At 39.9% G+C, this 19,010-nt stretch overlaps 1 protein-coding gene across 2 annotated transcripts in view; it reads right to left on the minus strand.

Annotated features, from left to right (window-relative positions):
• Positions 1–19,010, minus strand: part of NCAPG2 (non-SMC condensin II complex subunit G2) — a 53,945-nt gene that overhangs the window by 21,148 nt on the left and 13,787 nt on the right. For both annotated transcript variants that reach the window (XM_009990594.2, XM_086614683.1), the window contains exons 6-12: positions 17,003–17,097; positions 16,072–16,141; positions 15,292–15,378; positions 12,620–12,715; positions 5,579–5,704; positions 4,504–4,683; positions 3,292–3,444 (exon numbers count right to left, since the gene is read on the minus strand). In XM_009990594.2, the coding sequence (XP_009988896.2) occupies positions 3,292–3,444; positions 4,504–4,683; positions 5,579–5,704; positions 12,620–12,715; positions 15,292–15,378; positions 16,072–16,141; positions 17,003–17,097 (807 nt within the window). The remainder of the gene's footprint in view (positions 1–3,291; positions 3,445–4,503; positions 4,684–5,578; positions 5,705–12,619; positions 12,716–15,291; positions 15,379–16,071; positions 16,142–17,002; positions 17,098–19,010) is intronic.

Raw genomic sequence — 19,010 nt, forward strand, 5'->3', positions numbered from 1 at the left:
TTTGCAGCAGCTAGTTCCCCTGTGATTTCAAACTATGGGTATCCCTACTAGAGCTATCATAAAAAGAATCATAGAATGGTTAGGGCTGGAAGGGACCTTCAAAGGTCATCTAGTCCAACCCCCCTGCAAGGAACAGGGATATCTCCAACTAGATCAGGTTGCTCAGGGCCCTGTCCAACCTGGCCTTGAACGTCTCCAGGGATGGAGCATCCACCACCTCTCTGGGCAACCTGTTCCAGTGTTCTACAACTCTCATAGTAAAAAATTTTTTCCTAATATCCAACCTGAACCTACCTCCCTCTATTTTAAAACCATTACCCCTTGTCCTATCATAACTGGCCCTCCTGAACAGCCTCTCCCCATCTTTCCTGTAGGCCCCCTTGAGGTACTGGAAGACCGCTATAAGGTCACCCCGGAGCCTCCTCTTCTCCAGGCTGAACAGCCCCAACTCTTTCAGCCTGTCCTCATAGGAAAGGTGCTCCAGCCCTCTTATCATCTTCGTGGCCCTCCTCTGGACCTTCTCCAACTGGTCCATGTCCTTCTTATGTTGGGGACTCCAGAACTGGACGCAGTACTCCAAGTGAGGTCTCACGAGGGCAGAGTAGAGGGGAAGAATCACCTCCCTCGACCTGCTGGCCACGCTCCTCTTGATGCAGCCCAGGACGCGGTTGGCCTTCTGGGCCGCAAGAGCACATTGCCGGCTCATATTGAGCTTCTCGTCCACCAGTACTCCCAAGTCCTTCTCCTCAGGGCTGCTCTCGATCCAATCACCACCCAGTCTGTATTTATGCCTGGGATTGCCACGACCCAGATGTAGGACCTTGCATTTGGCCTGGTTAAACTTCATGAGGTTGGTACGGGCCCACCTCTCCAGCCTGTCAAGGTCCCTCTGAATGGCATCCCTCCCTTCCAGCGTGTCGACGGCACCACACAGCTTGGTGTCATCGGCGAACTTGCTGAGGGTGCACTCCATGCCACTGTCCACGTCACCGACAAAGATGTTGAAGAGGGCCGGGCCCAAAACGGACCCCTGAGGGACGCCACTTGTGACCGGTCTCCACTTGGACATTGAGCCGTTGACCACTACTCTCTGAGTGCGGCCATTGAGCCAATTCCTTATCCACCGAGTGGTCCATCCATCAAACCCATGACTCTCTAATTTAGAGAGAAGAATGTCGTGCGGGACAGTGTCAAAAGCTTTGCACAAGTCCAGGTAGATGACATCCATTGGTCGACCCTTGTCCACCGATGCTGTCACCCCATCGTAAAAGGCCACCAAGTTGGTCAGGCACGATCTGCCTTTGGTGAAGCCATGTTGGCTGTCACCCACCACCTCCTTGCTCTCCATGTGCCTTAGCATGGTTCCCAGGAGAATCTGCTCCATGACCTTGCCAGGCACAGAGGTGAGGCTGACCGGTCTGTAGTTGCCCGGGTCCTCCTTGTTCCCCTTTTTAAAAATGGGGGTTATGTTCCCTCTCTTCCAGTCATCAGGGACCTCACCAGACCACCACGACTTCTCGAATACAATAGCCAGTGGCTTGGCAACTTCATCCGCCAGTTCCTTCAGGACCCGCGGATGGATCTCATCAGGTCCCATGGACTTGTGCACCTTCAAGTTCCTCAGATGTTCTCGAACCTGGTCTTCAAGTACAGTGGGCGGTGGTTCATCCTCACAGTCCCTGCTAGTTCTTTCCACAGCTTGGGTGGTAAGACAAGAGGCTTTACCATTGAAGACTGAGGCAAAAAATTCATTGAGTACCTCAGCCTTCTCTATGTCCCAGGTAACCAGAGCACCAGTATCCTTCCGGAGGGGGCCTACATTCTCTTTGGACTTCCTTTTGTCCCCTACATACCTATAGAAGCATTTCTTGTTGCTTTTTATATCCCTTGCCAAATTCAATTCCTTCAGGGCTTTAGCCTTCCTCACTTGATCCCTGGTCACTCTTACAGCTTCTCTGTATTCCTCCCAGGCTATCTGTCTCCGCTTCCACCCTCTGTAGGCTAACCTCTTCATTTTCAGTTGGTCCAGGAGCTCCTTGCTCATCCACGCCGGCCTCCTGGTCTTTTTGCCCGACTTGTTCTTCGTCGGGATGCACCTCTGCTGAGCTTGGAGAAGGTGCTCCTTGAATGTGGACCAACTTTCCTGGGCCCCTTGTCCCTCCAGGGCCACCTCCCACGGCACTTTGCCCATCAGGTGCTTCAAGAGGCCGAAGTCCGCCTTCTTGAAGTAAGAAGGTCCTTGGAGTAAGCATTAAAGTAATCCCAGGATTTACCAGAGATACATAATACAGTTTTTAAATAAATAAGTTCCTGAAAAAACATCTAAGATTTACTAGGATCAGTTTTTAGATCTAAGGAAGAAATTCTTTACATTGAGGGTGGTAAGGCACTGGAACAAGCTGCCCAGAGAAGTTGTGGGTGCCTCATCCCTGTTCAAGGCCAGGTTGGATGAGGCTTTGGGCAACCTGGTGTAGTGGAGGGTGTCCCTGCCCATGGCAAGGGGGTTGGAACTAGACGATCCTTGAGGTTCCTTCCAACTCTAAACATTTTATGATTCTACGACTTGAGCTAGCCAGCAGGAAGGAAGTGTGGTGGTACCGACTGCTCGGCCCTGGCATGGCCACGAGAGGGCAGGGAAGACAAAACATGCTGAGAAAAAGGCCCGCTGAGCGTTTGGGATGCCAGCAGCCACTGAAAAAAAGCAGGCAAGCACAGAGAGGCCACTGGACCTCCCCATCATCCCAGACTAGTCAAAAATGTGCAAGAGAGGACAAGGAGAAGAGAGTACTTGGCTCAACTGAAAAGCAAACTTTCGGGCACGTCTATAAAATCTCTGCTGTAGCAAGAGCCAGATACAGTGCACAGGAGACACAGGAGATGTTCTGTGGTTCATTTTTCTGTGAAGAACAGCTAGGGAAAGGCTGACAGCTCACTAGGACTAGTCATAATTTATTTAATTTTACATATTTTCATGGACGCTGTGATTTCATTAGAATTCAGAAAATCACTGGAAAGAAGTACTTCTATACTATTACCTACATTCGGATCAAAACCTTTAAAATGGACAGAAGTGACTAACAGCAATAGAATCCACAAGTCTTAGAAATAAACTCAGTTATATGCTTAAATATAAGAAGAGGTGAAAAAATTGAAATTAAGAGTATTACTAAATTAAGCATGTATTTTTTTCCTTTTAGGAATACTGCAATAGTCTCAAAATGTACTTTTTTTTTTAATAAATGCCTTGATTTTATCTTCTTCTTGGTACTTATCAAGTGTCATTTTTCCTACCTTAGCAGCCTTGGTAGCCTTAATTTTCAGCAGCATATCAACAAAAGCCACTCGCACCTTCTCTGAACTGTCATGAAGACTGTGTTTGACTGCTGGCAGGAGCTGTTCCAGTAACGGATGACTTAGCTTGTTCTCCAAAATTATCGGTAGGCACTGCAAGAAAAAAAGATTACGCTAAAGAAAAGTAAAATTTAAAGAGTAGATTTGCAAAAAGATGTAACTAAAAACTGTTGAACTGGACCGTGACACTCCTAAGGCTAAGCGGGGACAGACACTGTGCATGCATATTTTTCCTGCAATATTCTTCAGTAAAAATTGCTACAGTCACTTCAAATTTCCAGTGGACTGTATTCAGTAAACTCATTTCAGATGAAGCAGCTTCAGATCTACACTGAGGCCACGCTCTTGCCTTCCACCTGAGGACACAGTGTCAAGTACTTTTTGTGGTAGCAATACCAACTCCCTAAACTGCTGATTTCAGATTAAAAATACGTCTTTTTTTGCCAAGTTATTTTTAAATCAGTATTTTCTGCTTATCCAGTATAGGCCTCCATACAGCTGTAGTAGAGCAAGTGAGGGTTAACATAAAGATTGCTCTAAATTAAGGCTCAACTGACACATATACAAAATTTCTAAGTGAAAATACTGCTTAGGGAGTTCATTTTTCTGTCTAAGGTATTAGTTATTTACCAGATGCTAGAAAGATGCACATGAACTAATCCTAACATACTGAACAATGCACGGGAGGCCGGCATTCCCAGAGAAACAGTACATAATTATATTAATCCAAACCTCAGAAACACAAAGAAGGGTACAAAATCCTAACATAATTGTGTGTATCTAGGGATGGGTTTAAATCAGTGACATAGAAACATACTGGAAGCTGCCTGCATACATTTTCAAGTCTAAGTATAACTTCTAGTAGCTAAAATAACTAAATTACCAGGTCCAAACAATGTATGTAAGACTAGAAATGCAAAGTGGTTGAGAGTGACAAAACCAGACAATATTTTAAAAGGCATCTGCTCATTCCAAATATATGGCTTTTATAAAATGTGTGCAGAACTTGCACGTATTAGGAACTTTATTGCATAAGTCATTTCGCAGAATAAGTAATTTCCATGATTTAAAGCGGTCTCTACTAGAAACCTGCACACCAAGTAAAATATAAAAATGACAATCATGACTTTAAATTTAGAAAAAAAGATTTACTTTAAAAACAGAGCATCGAACATCAGCAGATGCTATATCACAGGCCAGCTCTCCAGTTAGTTTTTTTAAAAGATCAGCAAGAATCGTTGGAGGAATCATCTCCCAGTATTTGGATGTTATCTGAGTAACTCCAAGTACCCCTGTAGAGCGGACAACTGGATGAGGATCCTCTAAGAGACTCTGAAACAAAGAGCAGAACGACAATGTGAGTGTATGCGTTCTTGTGACTCTGCTGCTGTTTGATGTTATCCCAGCATAAACAAACAGCGTTCCATTACCTTTTAATCACTATGCAAATTGTCAGACTAGGAAAGAACTGTAATATTAATATTCGCTCAAGGCATTTTATTATGAAGCACACTAGAACATTTACATCGGAAGCAAAATTAAGACAAATATTGGCCAATTTTTTTAATTGGACTTTTGAAATATATTTTTTTTAAATAGCTCACATTAAGTCTTGCATCTGTGACTTAATTAAGAATATTTAGACTTCTATTTACATACGAGTTTACACTGGCCACTGTTCCTATGAATCAATATAAAACTTTGAAATTCATTCAATTATCTGATGTTTACAGTTTTCAAGACCATACCCAAGATTTCCCAAACATTTTCTTAGTGAAAATACTATGCCCATTCTCACCCATCTAGAATGCTAAAGAGGTTTTTAGGTTCTTATCTCCATTATACTTCATTTCAGTCTTTAGTGATACAGTACTACATTTCCATGGAATGCTTACATATGAAATGTAAAGCTCTATTCACCATTCCTAGTTTAAGTAAGGATCACGATCATGCATCTAGTCTTTCAAAAGCGTCATTAACTCACAGATTAATGAATAACAATCTCAAATACTTCCTTTTCAGAGCTGAAAATTGTGCATGTCATTTATTGTCAACATACTACAGAAATTTAAAATATTTTATTTTTGTATTTTCTGCATCACAGGACTGTATTTCCCTTTGAATACTATCCAGAAATTCCATATATTTTGTTTGCATCAAGAGCTTATTTTTGGGTTCGCTTTGTTGAAAGTTTCATTTTTAACATTTTAATTTCATTAGAACTTACAAAAAGTTCCTCAAACTGTTTCTGAATTTCATTGTCCATCTCTTCAGCGTTAAAACTGGGATCACGAACAGGAAAAGCATCAACAAACAAAAATGCTGCATTTGATCGAACTTCCGAGTTTCTGGCCTGTTACAATGAAGGAAAAAGTTGTTTTTCAGTACGTACAGACTCTTAATATCAAAAGGCATATCCTGTCAAATACTGCTCTCCAAACACTTTTAGCAAGTTTGTATTTTTAATTAAGTAGATGGAAAAGATGAACTTTTATGTATGGAAGAACTTATAGTAACATATGATTTTTATTTTTTTTAATCTTACATTTCTGCCCATTCTGTAAAACCTGAGTTACTAGCATGATCAGCTTTCAAAGTATATCAACTTCAACGACCCTGAAGAGTCAGTCAGAACCCTTTTGGTCTCTATAATGCTGAATAAATTAAAAGCAGTTGGGATTTCTCTTGGTCACCTTAATGCTCCTCTTCAGAATACAAGAATCTTTAATTCAAGCAGACAGAATTAATTAAATTGCCTGTCAAGAGACAGGTGATTTAATTGAAAAGCTCAAGCTTAATTCTTCAAGAAAACAGTGTTTAGAAACTAAGTGCTAGCAAGCCTGGAGAATAACTTAATCCAACATAAACATACTCAGTTCTGCATCTATGCACATAAGTAATAAGACCATGTTCTGAGCTCCAGGCAGCGCACCAAAAATCTAAGGCAAGCCGCATAACCCTCAGACATTTTACCATCTGTAACAATTTCAGTGTGTTACACTGTATATGTCACTGGTGGTAGAGCCCAAATATAAAGAAAAATGGAAGAAGTGTATATTTAGACACTCAGTGAAAAATAATTGGCCCTGCGGACTCCTAAAGGATGGAAAAAAAGAGTAGGCAACGAAATGGAGCAAACATGAAATTCAAGGTATCTCAGGGAGAAATCTGAAATCTAACCATTAGACTACGTTTTATTTATCAAAGGCAGCAGTGCGATGGTAAGAGCCTGTGCTCATTTCATAGATTTCATAGATTTCTAGGTTGGAAAAGACCTTAGAGATCATCGAGTCCAACCATCCCTAATCCCCATTAAACCATATCCTCAAGTAGCTCATCCACCCTATTCTTAAACACATCCAGGGATGGGGACTCAACCACCTCCCTGGGCAGCTTATTCCAGTGGCTGACAACCCTTTCAGAGAAGAAATACTTCCTAACATCCAACCTGAATCTCCCCTGACTAAGCTTATGCCCATTTCCTCTTGTTCTATCACCCATCACTAATGTAAAGAGCCCCTCCCCTACCTCCCACCATCTTTTCTCAAGTATTTATAGGCCGTAATCAGGTCTCCCCTCAGCCTCCTCTTCTCCAGGCTAAACAGCCCCAACTCCCTCAGCCGCTCCTCATAAGTTTTATTTTCCAGCCCCTTGACCAGTTTAGTTGCCCTTCTTTGGACTCGCTCCAGGAGCTCAATATCTCTCTTAAAGCGAGGGGCCCAAAACTGGACACAGTATTCCAGGTGCGGCCTCACCAGTGCCGAGTACAGGGGCAGGATCACTTCCCTGCTCCTGCTGGTCACACTATTCTTGATACACGCCAGTATCCCATTGGCCTTTTTGGCCACCTGGGCACACTGCTGGCTCATATCAAGCCGGTAGTCAACCAACACCCCCAGGTCCTTTTCCGCCAGGCAGCTCTCCAGCCACTCCTCCCCGAGCCTATAGCGATGCTTGGGGTTTTTATACCCCAAGTGAAGGACCCTGCACTTGGCCTTATTAAAGCTCATGCCATTGGCCTCAGCCCAACGATCCAGTCTGTTCAAATCCCTCTGAAGGGCCTCCCTACCCTCGAGCAGATCGACACAGCCTCCCAGCTTGGTGTCGTCCGCAAATTTACTGAGGGTGCATTCAATCCCCTCATCCAGGTCGTTGATAAAGATGTTAAACAGAACTGGACCCAGCACTGAGCCCTGGGGAACCCCACTGGTGACCGGCCTCCAGCCGGATTTAGCCCCATTTACCACCACTCTTTGGGCCCGGCCATCCAGCCAGTTTTTAACTCAAAGGAGGGTGTACCTATCCAGGCCAGCAGTTACCAGTTTCTCCACCAGAACACTATGAGAAACTGTATCAAAGGCTTTACTGAGGTCCAGGAAAACTACATCCACAGCCCTTCCCTTGTCAACCAGGCGGGTCACCCTGTCATAGAAGGTGATCAGGTTTGATTGGCAAGACCTGCCTTTCATAAACCCATGTTGACTGGGCCTGATCACCCGGTTAACCTGTATGTGCTCATTAATAGCACTCAAGATAACCTGTTCCATGACTTTGCCCGTCACCGAGGTCAGACTGACAGGCCTGTAGTTCCCCGGATCCTCCTTCCGCCCTTTTTTGTAAATGGGGGTAACATCCGCCAGCCTCCAGTCCAGAGGAACTTCCCCAGTGAGCCAAGACTGCCCAAAGATAATGGACAGGGGTTTGGCAATGACATCCGCCAGCTCTCTCAGGACTCTCGGGTGGATACCATCAGGCCCCATAGACTTGTGGGCATCCAGCCGAAGGAGCAGATCCTTGACCCGTTCCTCTTGGATCACAGGAGCTTCGATCTGCTCTCCCTCCCTGCACTCAGACACCGAAGGCCAGCTCACCTGGGAACTGCTGACCTTATTATTAAAGACTGAGGCAAAGAAGGCATTAAGGACCTCAGCCTTGTCTTCATCCCTAGTGACTAACGTACCCCCTGAGTCCAGTAGGGGCTGGAGGTGATCTTTAGCCCTCCTTTTGTTATTAATATATTTATAGAAAGACTTTTTGTTGTCCCTTACGGAGCTGGCTAGTCTAAGTTCCAATTGGGCTTTTGCCTCCCTGATTATCTCCCTACATGCCCTAACTTCCTCCCTGTATTGATTCCTGGATGCCTGCCCATTCTTCCAAGACTTGTAGACATCCCTTTTTCTTTTGAGATGTTCCCAAATCTCCTTTGTTATCCAAGCTGGTTTTCTACCCCGGCGGCTCGACTTCCGGCACACAGGGACAGCTCGCTCCTGTGCCTCCAGAATTTCCTTTTTCTTGGAAGGAAGAGAGAAGGAAGAATTTTGTTCAGACTTTGGGTCCAAGTTAAAACAAACAAGCGTGTGTGTGTGTTTATGTATATATATATTAGACTCTCTATATATATACAGTCTAATGAAACAAGCAAGGTAGGCTTAATCTTAACAGCAAGATAAGATACTATTCAGGGAACCTCCTGGCTCTTCTAATCATCCAACTTTCTTCTTTCTTTGTCGTAGGAGACATTCAGATCGAAGGCAAAGAAAAGAAAAACAAGAATAACCATGTAATATTTAGAACTAAATAAACTAATGGCGAATAAACCCAGCAAAATAGAAAATAAATTAGCAACAATTACATTTACAATATATGTTGCATTTCCCTTCTGGACCAATCTGCATATAGTGGGTCACATCCTTGGGTAGGACCTAAAAATTCCAAATTCTTCGAGCCGACAAAATTAATAGCAATTCTAAATTTAATACTATGAAGGCAAATAAAGCCCATATATACATTCTTTAGTTAGGGACTTGTGTTTTACTTTATTTATCATGGAGAATAACAACAGTCTAAAACTCAAAAGATTATAATTCTTAATTCAATCCGATAAAGCTGTAGAAAATCCTTTAACTTCGAGCTTGTCTGTATTGAAGAACTAATGAATGACAAGCTAATATGTGAATTCAGGGTGAAAGAGCTCTTTTACACTAATATTTCATGTGAAAATTCATTCAAGTATGTTTTTGTGCAATAACCTAGACCTTGTCTACCATGGCCATTCCAGAAAGTTAGTTTTCATAAACGTTCTAAGTGCATTACACTGAATTCCATTAAGCTTACTTGAATTCTGAACTGAGTACTCACAGCTTAAATTCCTGCCTTTAATTTATTGGAATTTATCCCAAAAGTATTTGCATATTCAAGCTCCTAATAGAGTAAATGTCTTCACAGATGTAAGACCTAAGACTTCATATTCATATCCCATTTTATTCCACACTTTTCCATGCAAAAGGAGCCTGCAGTTATCTGAATGACTAATATTTCTTTACCTTTATGCTTGTACTATTCTGAGGAACTTTCAGAACCTTTTTAAACAACACTTGAATTTTTTTGTTCAGTTAATTTTCAGAGCTTTCTTTGAAGTTTCATCTGGTCTTACAGGTCCTGAAATTCACTTCCAATTATTTAAAACACTGTTTTTCAACAGTAAAGGTTAGTGGGATGAGAAAGTGTGGGATGAGAAAAAAAGCCAACCAAACACACCACTTCAAAGGAATAACTTCCTTCAACAGCTTGAATTCCTGGAGGAGTGGTTCTTGACTTTTTGAGCTTGATAAGAAATAGCTTAGTCACTACTTATCTCACAATAAATACGTATATTTTTATATTTATATAGCTTCTTATATTAATAACCAACCACTGCACAAATGTCTCTGCTATGTTTACATGAGACTTACTTTTCATAATAAAGGCATGAAAAAAGTTACATAAGAGCTTATATTATAAAAACTTAGAAGTTGCATGAAGGCTTATAAAATATTTGTAGGTAAAAGCCACAAAGGAAGTAAGTATTTGCAAAACAAGCAATTTAAGAAGAAACAGAGAACTATCCACTACAAATATGCGTTCTCAGTCTAAAGATGTGAGAGATTAAATCAAGTAGTTTCAACATGGACAGGTCTGGAATCCTTGGTGTTCTTACAACTGAAGTATTTTTCCTTTCTGCAAGAAGGAGGGGTAAAGAGGTCTTTGTATGAGTTCCCTTTCTGTTTTGTAACCAGTATTCTAGAATAAGACTTGTTCTTCACTGTATTAAATTAGGGATTTGTACACTGGCTAAAACAGGAGCATCAAACTGGTTATCTAAAATTAAATTGACATTTCAAGCTTTGGAGTGGAATCTATATCAGCAAGGACAACTCTAAGCTTCCTTTCTTAGTTCTATGTCTTAAGCTACTGGTGGTTCTGAGTCACTGCAACAGTTATCTTAAAAATGCCGAATACTTTGGCAATCCTATATGGAAAGGAAAATTGGACTATAGAAAAGTCACACAGCAGGACATTGGCCTATACAAAAATAATTGCCAAATTCTGACGTTCAGTTACGTATTTCCTTTCACCAATCACAAATATCGCACTGAATCATTTGGAATTCAGAGTCTTTCCTTGCACTGAATCATACATGATTTATATAATTGCTGCATTCAATTTTTCACAATGCTCCCTTTACCATTCTGAAGTCTGTTCACAATAGTTGGACTATTTTGCTGTATTGAAACAAATTCTCCATGGCCTATTTGATACACCAGTTAACATCTAAGCTTAAAGTGCTTAACTACATTTGTAGAAGCTGTCAAGATAAAAACACAAGGAAAAAAAAAACAATCAACCAACAACCCCTCAAAAAAACAAACAAAAAAACACCCCAAAAAACTCCCTGACATTCAGATTTGTCCTAGCAATTGGAACCATTAGTGATGTGATAATTACAAATAGCAGCTGTTAAAAATTTGAACCACTTCTCGAATCAGGAATTTCTCCCGCTGTCTTGCTTCAAATGAGTAATTAACCTTTTTTCCTCAAGCCGAACCTTTCTGTTTCATTTCTCTAAACAAATCTATGCAGATTTGATAAGGTTTGACAGAAGTTCTTCCAAAGTTCTCTAATCTTATATTTGAGCTGAGTCCTGGGCTTTGGCAAGTGACCTACCAGCCTCCATTTACAGACAGCAACTCCCTTAAGAATTGAATGCCATGTGTTGCTAACCACTCTGAAATGGCTTCTGAGACACTAGTCAGGAATTTCGCTATGCTATCAAAAAAATCATTAAAAACCTTATTATTTTAAAGACAGAAATGTAGAAATTAAAGCAAGCCATGCTTTGTAGCTATTATTCTCTTGCACTGAGAACATTCCTGTTTCATCCAGAAGAGTCCTTGTTTATATTACTTCTAAAGGGATGGGATCCAGTCCTTAATGTAAGATCAAACAAGAGACTGGTCCAGCAATGAGTCTGTCCATCTTCCCACTTCTACAGTAGAGTTCTGTTGAAACCAAACAACTGTCGAGTCCTTTCTGCAACTCACAAAATCCATTTCAAACAACTTTTTAAGTTGTTTTTAAATACTTTCAATCTTAAGAGTTTTTAAATACTTCTCTCAGTATAGATGCAACATGACGAATCAGTAAATGAAACTTCAGTAAGTGTTAAACAGCGCTTAGCTTGGCTGTAACAAATAGCATATACATGCTCTCACAGAGGGAATCTCAGAACCTCAGACAAAATAAAAGCTGTTCACAAAGAAGGAAGCTTGGCTCAGCTTAATTGTAGAGTGTAACTGAGTAGGTAAACTGCAGTAGCCATCCTTTTGCCTACGCATGCAATCCATAGGAAGACATACACAGTTCCCTTAAACATACTAGAAGTTAGACATTTCGTTCTGAATGCTTGACTAAAAGCACATCCATAGCATAAACGTCTGTACATACAATCAAACTAGAACAAAAGGTTTTCTAAAATAATACTCTAATAAATTAATCGAGCTGTATTCTAAGGCTGGTAGTTAATCAGAAGGTGAGTCTAAATCATCCTCTGAACATTTCTGGCCTTGATCAATAAAGCACTGATCATTCCATAAAGAACTTGGAAAACAGAATACAAGATTACACAAAATTCCCAAAGTGAGAAGATGAGAAAACCAAATTTAGTGTTAGTCCCACTGTCTACTGCAATCCTGGAAAGCACTCCATGTACCTGTAAACAAAACTAACCTATAGAAGTAACTCATATGAACAAATTAGAATACTATTGTGCAAACTGTGCCTAATTATAACTTGCAAAGTCACCATGCTACAGCTGAGACGCCACTCTGATTATTTTTTTTTCCATAGCCATTTTATTTCAAAAGCAATTATCATAAACAGAACATGTGGAAGAGATCCAAAATTTAGTAGTTGGAGAAAGATAGTCCTATATTTTGAAAAGGATAATTACCTTCAGTGCTCTCCAAAGGATAGGTTGATACAATCTATAGAGCATTTCTTCAACTCCTTGACGAACTTTACTTTGTTTATGAAAATAACTCAGCATCTGAGAAAAACAAACCAATCCCAAAAATTATTTTTAGCATTTCTTTCTACATTCAAGAACTGTGCAGGAGTTGTCTCATTTCAGTGTTTATGTAAGACTAAAGAGTTTTCCGTACTATGGAAAATTATAAAACTAGATATATTAACTGACTCTATCTTTTACTAAAAAGTCTCAGAAATCATAAAAAAGAAATAAGTAATATCACACTTTGTCATTTTAAAGATTCAATAAACCTATTTAAAGGTCTACAACTGAGAAATAAAACCATGGCTAGACAGTCAGTTTCACATCAACCACTCATTTTTTGTTACAGTGAAAAAATCTATTTTAAAGTAACTGGCAGAAATACTTTGAAACCATGTAATTATCAACTACAGATAAATAAGCCATTTCTCTGTTAAAAACAAAGGAACGTTGTTTGGTAACTGGAATTATCCAAATACAAATCTACAAACATAACACATTCTGAATGCATTGATGAAAAGCAAGTATCAGCACCCCTTTTGACTCAGAACCGTGCTCTGTTAGCTAAAGTCTCTGTTATTTTTCTATCTGAATTATGCAGAAAAATAAAGGAAAATAGCAGACCAGAGCAGAATACAAGAATGGACATCATGTAACTCGATATGCAGTAACTCCTCCACCCAAAACACTGGATAGTTTGAAAAGAAGTTGACCCTCTGGTGGCAACTTTGAACACTTCAGTTATTCTCAGCTACCGCTAGGCAAGGCAGCCTGTGAATAGCATCTACAGAAACACCGCTGCAGTGGGAGAATCCCTTTTCTCTGGTTTTGAAATATACGGAAGTAAAGACATGACATAATTTAGAAGAGACTATGTAGCTCTTATTTCTACACGAGAATGATGGATCTAACCTATGATCAATGACAGATCAGTACTGGTTTGTAATAGAGTCCATTAGAACAGCGAATATCAGGTATTTGCAACATGGACACAGGTTTTATAATCAGAACTCCAAATTCAGAAGAGAGAGTTGTACGTGTTGCTTTCGTCTCACTGTTTCAATAAAATAGCCCCAAACTTTGCTCAAGTGAATGACTGTTCCCGCCACGGGAACTTCCGGATTCTAAAGGACCATTTTAAATCAAACTGTTGCATACTGAAAAAGAACGCATCATTCAAATTTATTTCGAAACCCACTCCCCTGGCAACTCAAAGGCAGATTTATTTATATCACTGTCCTCTTTCGAGATCATAAGTTTCTGAGTCTGAGAAACATGAAATGCCCTGTCAAAAGCCTACTCCATCAACCAGGAATCAGAGGACAAGGGAATCCACTGCACAAATGAGAATCTATTTACATTTGATTAAAAAACAAGCCAAACTCAAAAAAACAAACCAAAAGAAACAAAATGCCCAATATAGGATTGCGTACTGGTGTATCGAGCTATATATTGCACATATCAAGCTATATATTGCACTCCAGCATCTATATATGTGGGGGAAAGCATGGGAAGTAGGGGCATAGATCAAACGCAAACACCTTGTCTTAAAAAGCTTTGTGCACTTCTCATTCTGCTTCAAATGTTTGCTCATGAATAAAAGCCACAGATAGACAACTAGAATCTGTAGCCGAATAAAGGCTTGTCCCTACAAACACATATACAAAACCCCACACATACATAACAAAAAGCAAAACAGAGTCATCCACTAAATCCAACCATCTGGACCCATCTACTAAATCTGCCTCGAGGACCTTATGACTTTTCATCCGTGTGATCAGAAAAGGAAAGGTCAATTCCCTAGGTAAAGAAAAACTTAAGACAACAGAGAGCAAACACTATTTATGGCACTCTGGAAAATCCTCTTGTATTTCTGCTTTTCAGCACCAAAGACAAATCTGATGCAAAACTATTAGCAAGTTCCTCCCAAAATTTGTTCTAATATTGTTTCTCAGAACACGCTGGTTTTTAAATAAGTATTTGTGGCGGGCTGGCCTCAGTCATGAGCTAAGCACCATACAGCTACTCCCTCACTCCCCTGCCAGTGGGGTGAGGGATAGAACCGGAAGAGAAAAGCAAGAAAACTCACAGGTCAAGATACAGACAGTTTAATAAGTGAAGGAAAGAGGACCAAAAAAAAAAGAATCAAAACAAGCAATGCCGATGCTATCACTCACTACCTTGCACAAGCAGATCAATGCCCAGCTAGTCTCCAAGCAATGGCTATCGCCCCAAAACCCGCTTTCCCTCAGTTTTTATTGCTGAATATGATGTTATATGTCATGTAATATCCCTTTGGTCAGTTTGGGTCAGCTGCTCCTCCTGACTTCTTGCTCATCCCTAGCCTACTTGCTAGGGAAACGGAGTGGGGAAGAGAAAGCCTTGACACTATACAAGTACTGCTCAGCAACACTCAAAACATTGGTGTGTTATCAACACTGTTTCAGTCAACAAATCCAAAACATGCACCATACGGCCTACTATGAAGGAAAGTAAATCCATTCCAGCCAGATCTAGTACAGTATTGTAGTATGAAATGGAAATTTTCCACTTTATAATAACTGACCTGATTTTGATGCTACTAGTTCATGTCATGCTTTACAGCAACTTACCTCTCTAACTTTAGAATGAACAGAAGAACTTCTGGGAAGATGAATTCCATGATGCATGAAATCCTGAATGCAGTTATGTTCAAATATCTACAGCAAAAACACATGCATGCTACTGTTAACGCACAAAAAAACAACAATAAGTACTGTAGGCTGTGCAGCAATTTACATTTTTCTCGAAAACAATATCCAAGTCTTGGATATTATTTCTTACTTGGCATCTGCTAGGCCCAAATTTTTCCATGCTTGGGGCCTCTGCTTAAACTGATTTTGAAAATTTCTGAATATACAATTAATCCAATTCTCAGAAGCAAGTTTGGAATTCAAAAGCACTTCCACACGGTAAATAAGAACTATTTGGTATCTGAAATTTGCCTGTAGCATTATCGCGATGCTGTAATTACGCTTTTGATCATATCCATGGAAATCCACAAAAGCTAGATAAATATTTAAGCTATGAAATATATAGACTTGTACACAATGAGTAGAAGTTCAACAACACAGATAAGTAGTGCGTTTACAGAAATCACTGTGCATACGCATAGCTGCTTGAACCGGTCTCTCAGGAGCAGAATTAAAGGTGTTCAAATGCAATCACGCTGATCACCGTGGGCAAACATTCAAAGCATGACATGCTTTATTCCCTGACAATGCTGAAGTGGCCCTTTCCTTAGGGAAATAATTCCTTGAGGCTTGCTTAGGAACCTTTCCAAGGTTGAAAAGTCATGTATCTTCCTCTTGAAGCTCAAAACTATCCAAATGACATTTCGAGCGTAGCATTACCGCTAAGAATTCTCCTGACACCTTCTTCCAGGCCCTGAAGTAAACTTCTGAAATGTATTCCACCAAGGATCTGTTATAACACATGAGAAACACTTTCAAGCAAGCACCTTAAACATATCTATGTACAATTCATAAAGGTAACAACATGAAGTTTTTGATAAGTACCAATATTATTCCTAATTCTGTGCATCAGCATTATTTTTAGAAGTAAATATCTTGAAAGTCTACACTGATAATTACACAAAGTTAAAAATTACATAAAGTTAATTGTTAATTAATGAACCCAAGCACTACTAAAAAACACAGGATTTATCTCTTATGGTGGGAAAGTCAAAACATTAGCGCAGATATTTTATCATTTGTTTCACAATGAATGTCTTAAATTCTTTATAAAGATGCATAGGTATACATTATTCTAACTGCAAGCATTAGAAAGCTTCCCATTTTAATGTGAGGAATTATTTCTGTAACATTTAACTAAATAATCAAAGGAAAAAAATCCACGTTTTTCATCCATCAGTCAAGTTCTCAGGCTATGATCCTGCAACTTCCTTCTTGTTAGAATATCTCTCTATAAAATCCTACCAAATTAAATTAGTTTGCTTATAGAAAAAAATACACACCTTACAGAAGCAGATACGGACCTGCAATTCTCGCACAAACACTGCAAGTAATGCAGCACAGTTTGTACAAAAGTGATTGGCTTCAGCTAATGCTAAGTAAGCGTTTTACTACAACTATAATTGCATAATAAGCATGTGCAGAGCAACTATTAAATGAAGTTGCTGAAACAATATGGTAGCTATATGAGCAGATTTGAAGCTCTCTGGATTCTGATATATTTTATCAATACACAAGGCATTTCAGAGTGTGAGACAAACAAGGTTTTAGCCAAGCTCTTAACGATCATTAAGAACTCCGTGAAACATACCTTGGAAAAAATTGTAACTGGTTTTTAACAGTTCCATGTATCATTTTAATGAAGTTTACATTCCAGCTGAACAAAAAGCTCAAGAATCTTCTTCCCTATTGGGAGCGAAGAAGAGTTAAAAAAAAGGAAGTCGAATCTCAGAGTAATACCCAATTCAAGAGTCATCTCAAAAATCAGTAAATATAGAGCTTAAATATCAAAAGAAATGACATATTTAATTTTAAAAAGCATAGATCAGATTGTTGCAGGGAAAAACAAAGTAAGATTCTTAATTTTTAAACAGAATTGAAGCATTAATGTTATTTATACTGAAGAGAAGATGCAAAACAAATTAACACGTGAATTATATATCTGCCTCCATTTTTGTCAATGTCCATTCTGTTCTGGTGTGGCTTTAAGTAGTACTCCACAATGATAAGGGACTGCATCCCAGGAACCTCATCAAGCACAAACCATCAGAGCTCTGCCAAGTGCAATGTCATTCCAGGATGACACTGTAATGATGGTGAAGGTACAAACAAAACAGCACGACAACTGTGTCAGCATTGGATATGGAAACATTTTTGAACAAAGCCACAGAGAACAGCTGGGCCACCAAGGAAAATAAACGTTCTGATTAGCAAGGACAATTTCTTTTCTATTGCCTCATGAAAGGCAATATTGCAAACCTCCTGGAGCTGCTTTAATTCATGAAAACAGAAAAAAAAACTATTCAGCTTTTTTCCTGAGTTAGTTTTCTTCCATTTTTGCAAGCAAGAAATGGTGATAACAAATCTGATGTGCAACAGATTTTCTGCAGGAAAAGGCAACGGAAGGCTGTGGATGGAGGAAATAAACCCTTGCTCTTCCAGAATCAGCAAGATCTGCCTGTGGAATTAGAACTTTACACAGTATGTCTACAGACAGCCTCACTCTGGCTCATCTTACAGATGAAATTAAGGTATCCGGCTTCCAAGACTTTGAAAAGTTCTGTCATATATAAGGGCGAGTCAGCCAGATGTAAGAGTCCTTTGTATTTGTCAGCTTTCTAGCCAAAAATAAATCAGAAAAATTAATAAGGAAGTGCAATATTTAAGAGCACATTGGCACATGCTCAAAAGGTGCATTGAACAACTAGCAGAGGTTCAAAGGCACTTCCATCAAAAGCTGGGCCAACAGTTATGGTTCAGACTTAGAACAAAATAGAAAAAATCAGGCTGATAATGCTAGAAACACTTTGAGCTGGAATATCATAGAGGAGGGGTAGCGGGAAGGAAGCACATAGGCAGAAACTGCCCTTTTGTGGAACTTAAATGCCTTCAGGTCAAGAAGTAATTCAGATTATGAAAATCAAGACCTAAGGGCTAAATACAATGTCAAGATCCTTGTCTACGGGTCTGAAGGAATCCTTCCTGTTGTCAACGAGAGCTTCTTCTACAAAAAAAGAAAAAAAAATGGATAAAATAAAGTCACTTATTTCCAACTTTGGTGGTATAATACATACATTGGAGTCTCAGTGGTGCACTCTTCCATCAACATCCCTGACAAACCAAAAGGTCAAAGAGGTCTTGACCTACAGCTCCTGCCTCAACAAGGCAACGAGTAGGCCAAACTCATATCCCAACAGCAAGACAGATGAAGAAAAGTCACAAAGTAGCTCTCAGCAGTTCAACCAATTCTTTTTAGAATTTTTGCCTTAGATTTCAGCAGATTGACTCTGGTCCAGATAATGATAGTAAATGTCTCTAATTTAATCTGCTGCTTGTGATCAATGGATCTGAAACAATTGCTGTTATCAACATTCTCAGAGTCACAAGAGGTAAACTGGTGACAGGTGAATAAGATCACAAACTTGTCATCTTCAGGGTTAATGCATTAACAGAATGTTGAGCATCTTGTACTGCTGTGCTTGTGGACACAGTACATGTGACTTTGTCAGTTGTGTACACACACAGAAGGTTAGCAAGGAAGAGGAGTAGAACAGGCCTGCCTCAAAACCACAGTAATACATGCTCCGCAGGGCTCTCCA

Source organism: Tauraco erythrolophus, chromosome 7 (assembly GCF_009769465.1).
Source record: "Tauraco erythrolophus isolate bTauEry1 chromosome 7, bTauEry1.pri, whole genome shotgun sequence".
Taxonomy (NCBI): Eukaryota; Metazoa; Chordata; class Aves; order Musophagiformes; family Musophagidae; genus Tauraco; species Tauraco erythrolophus.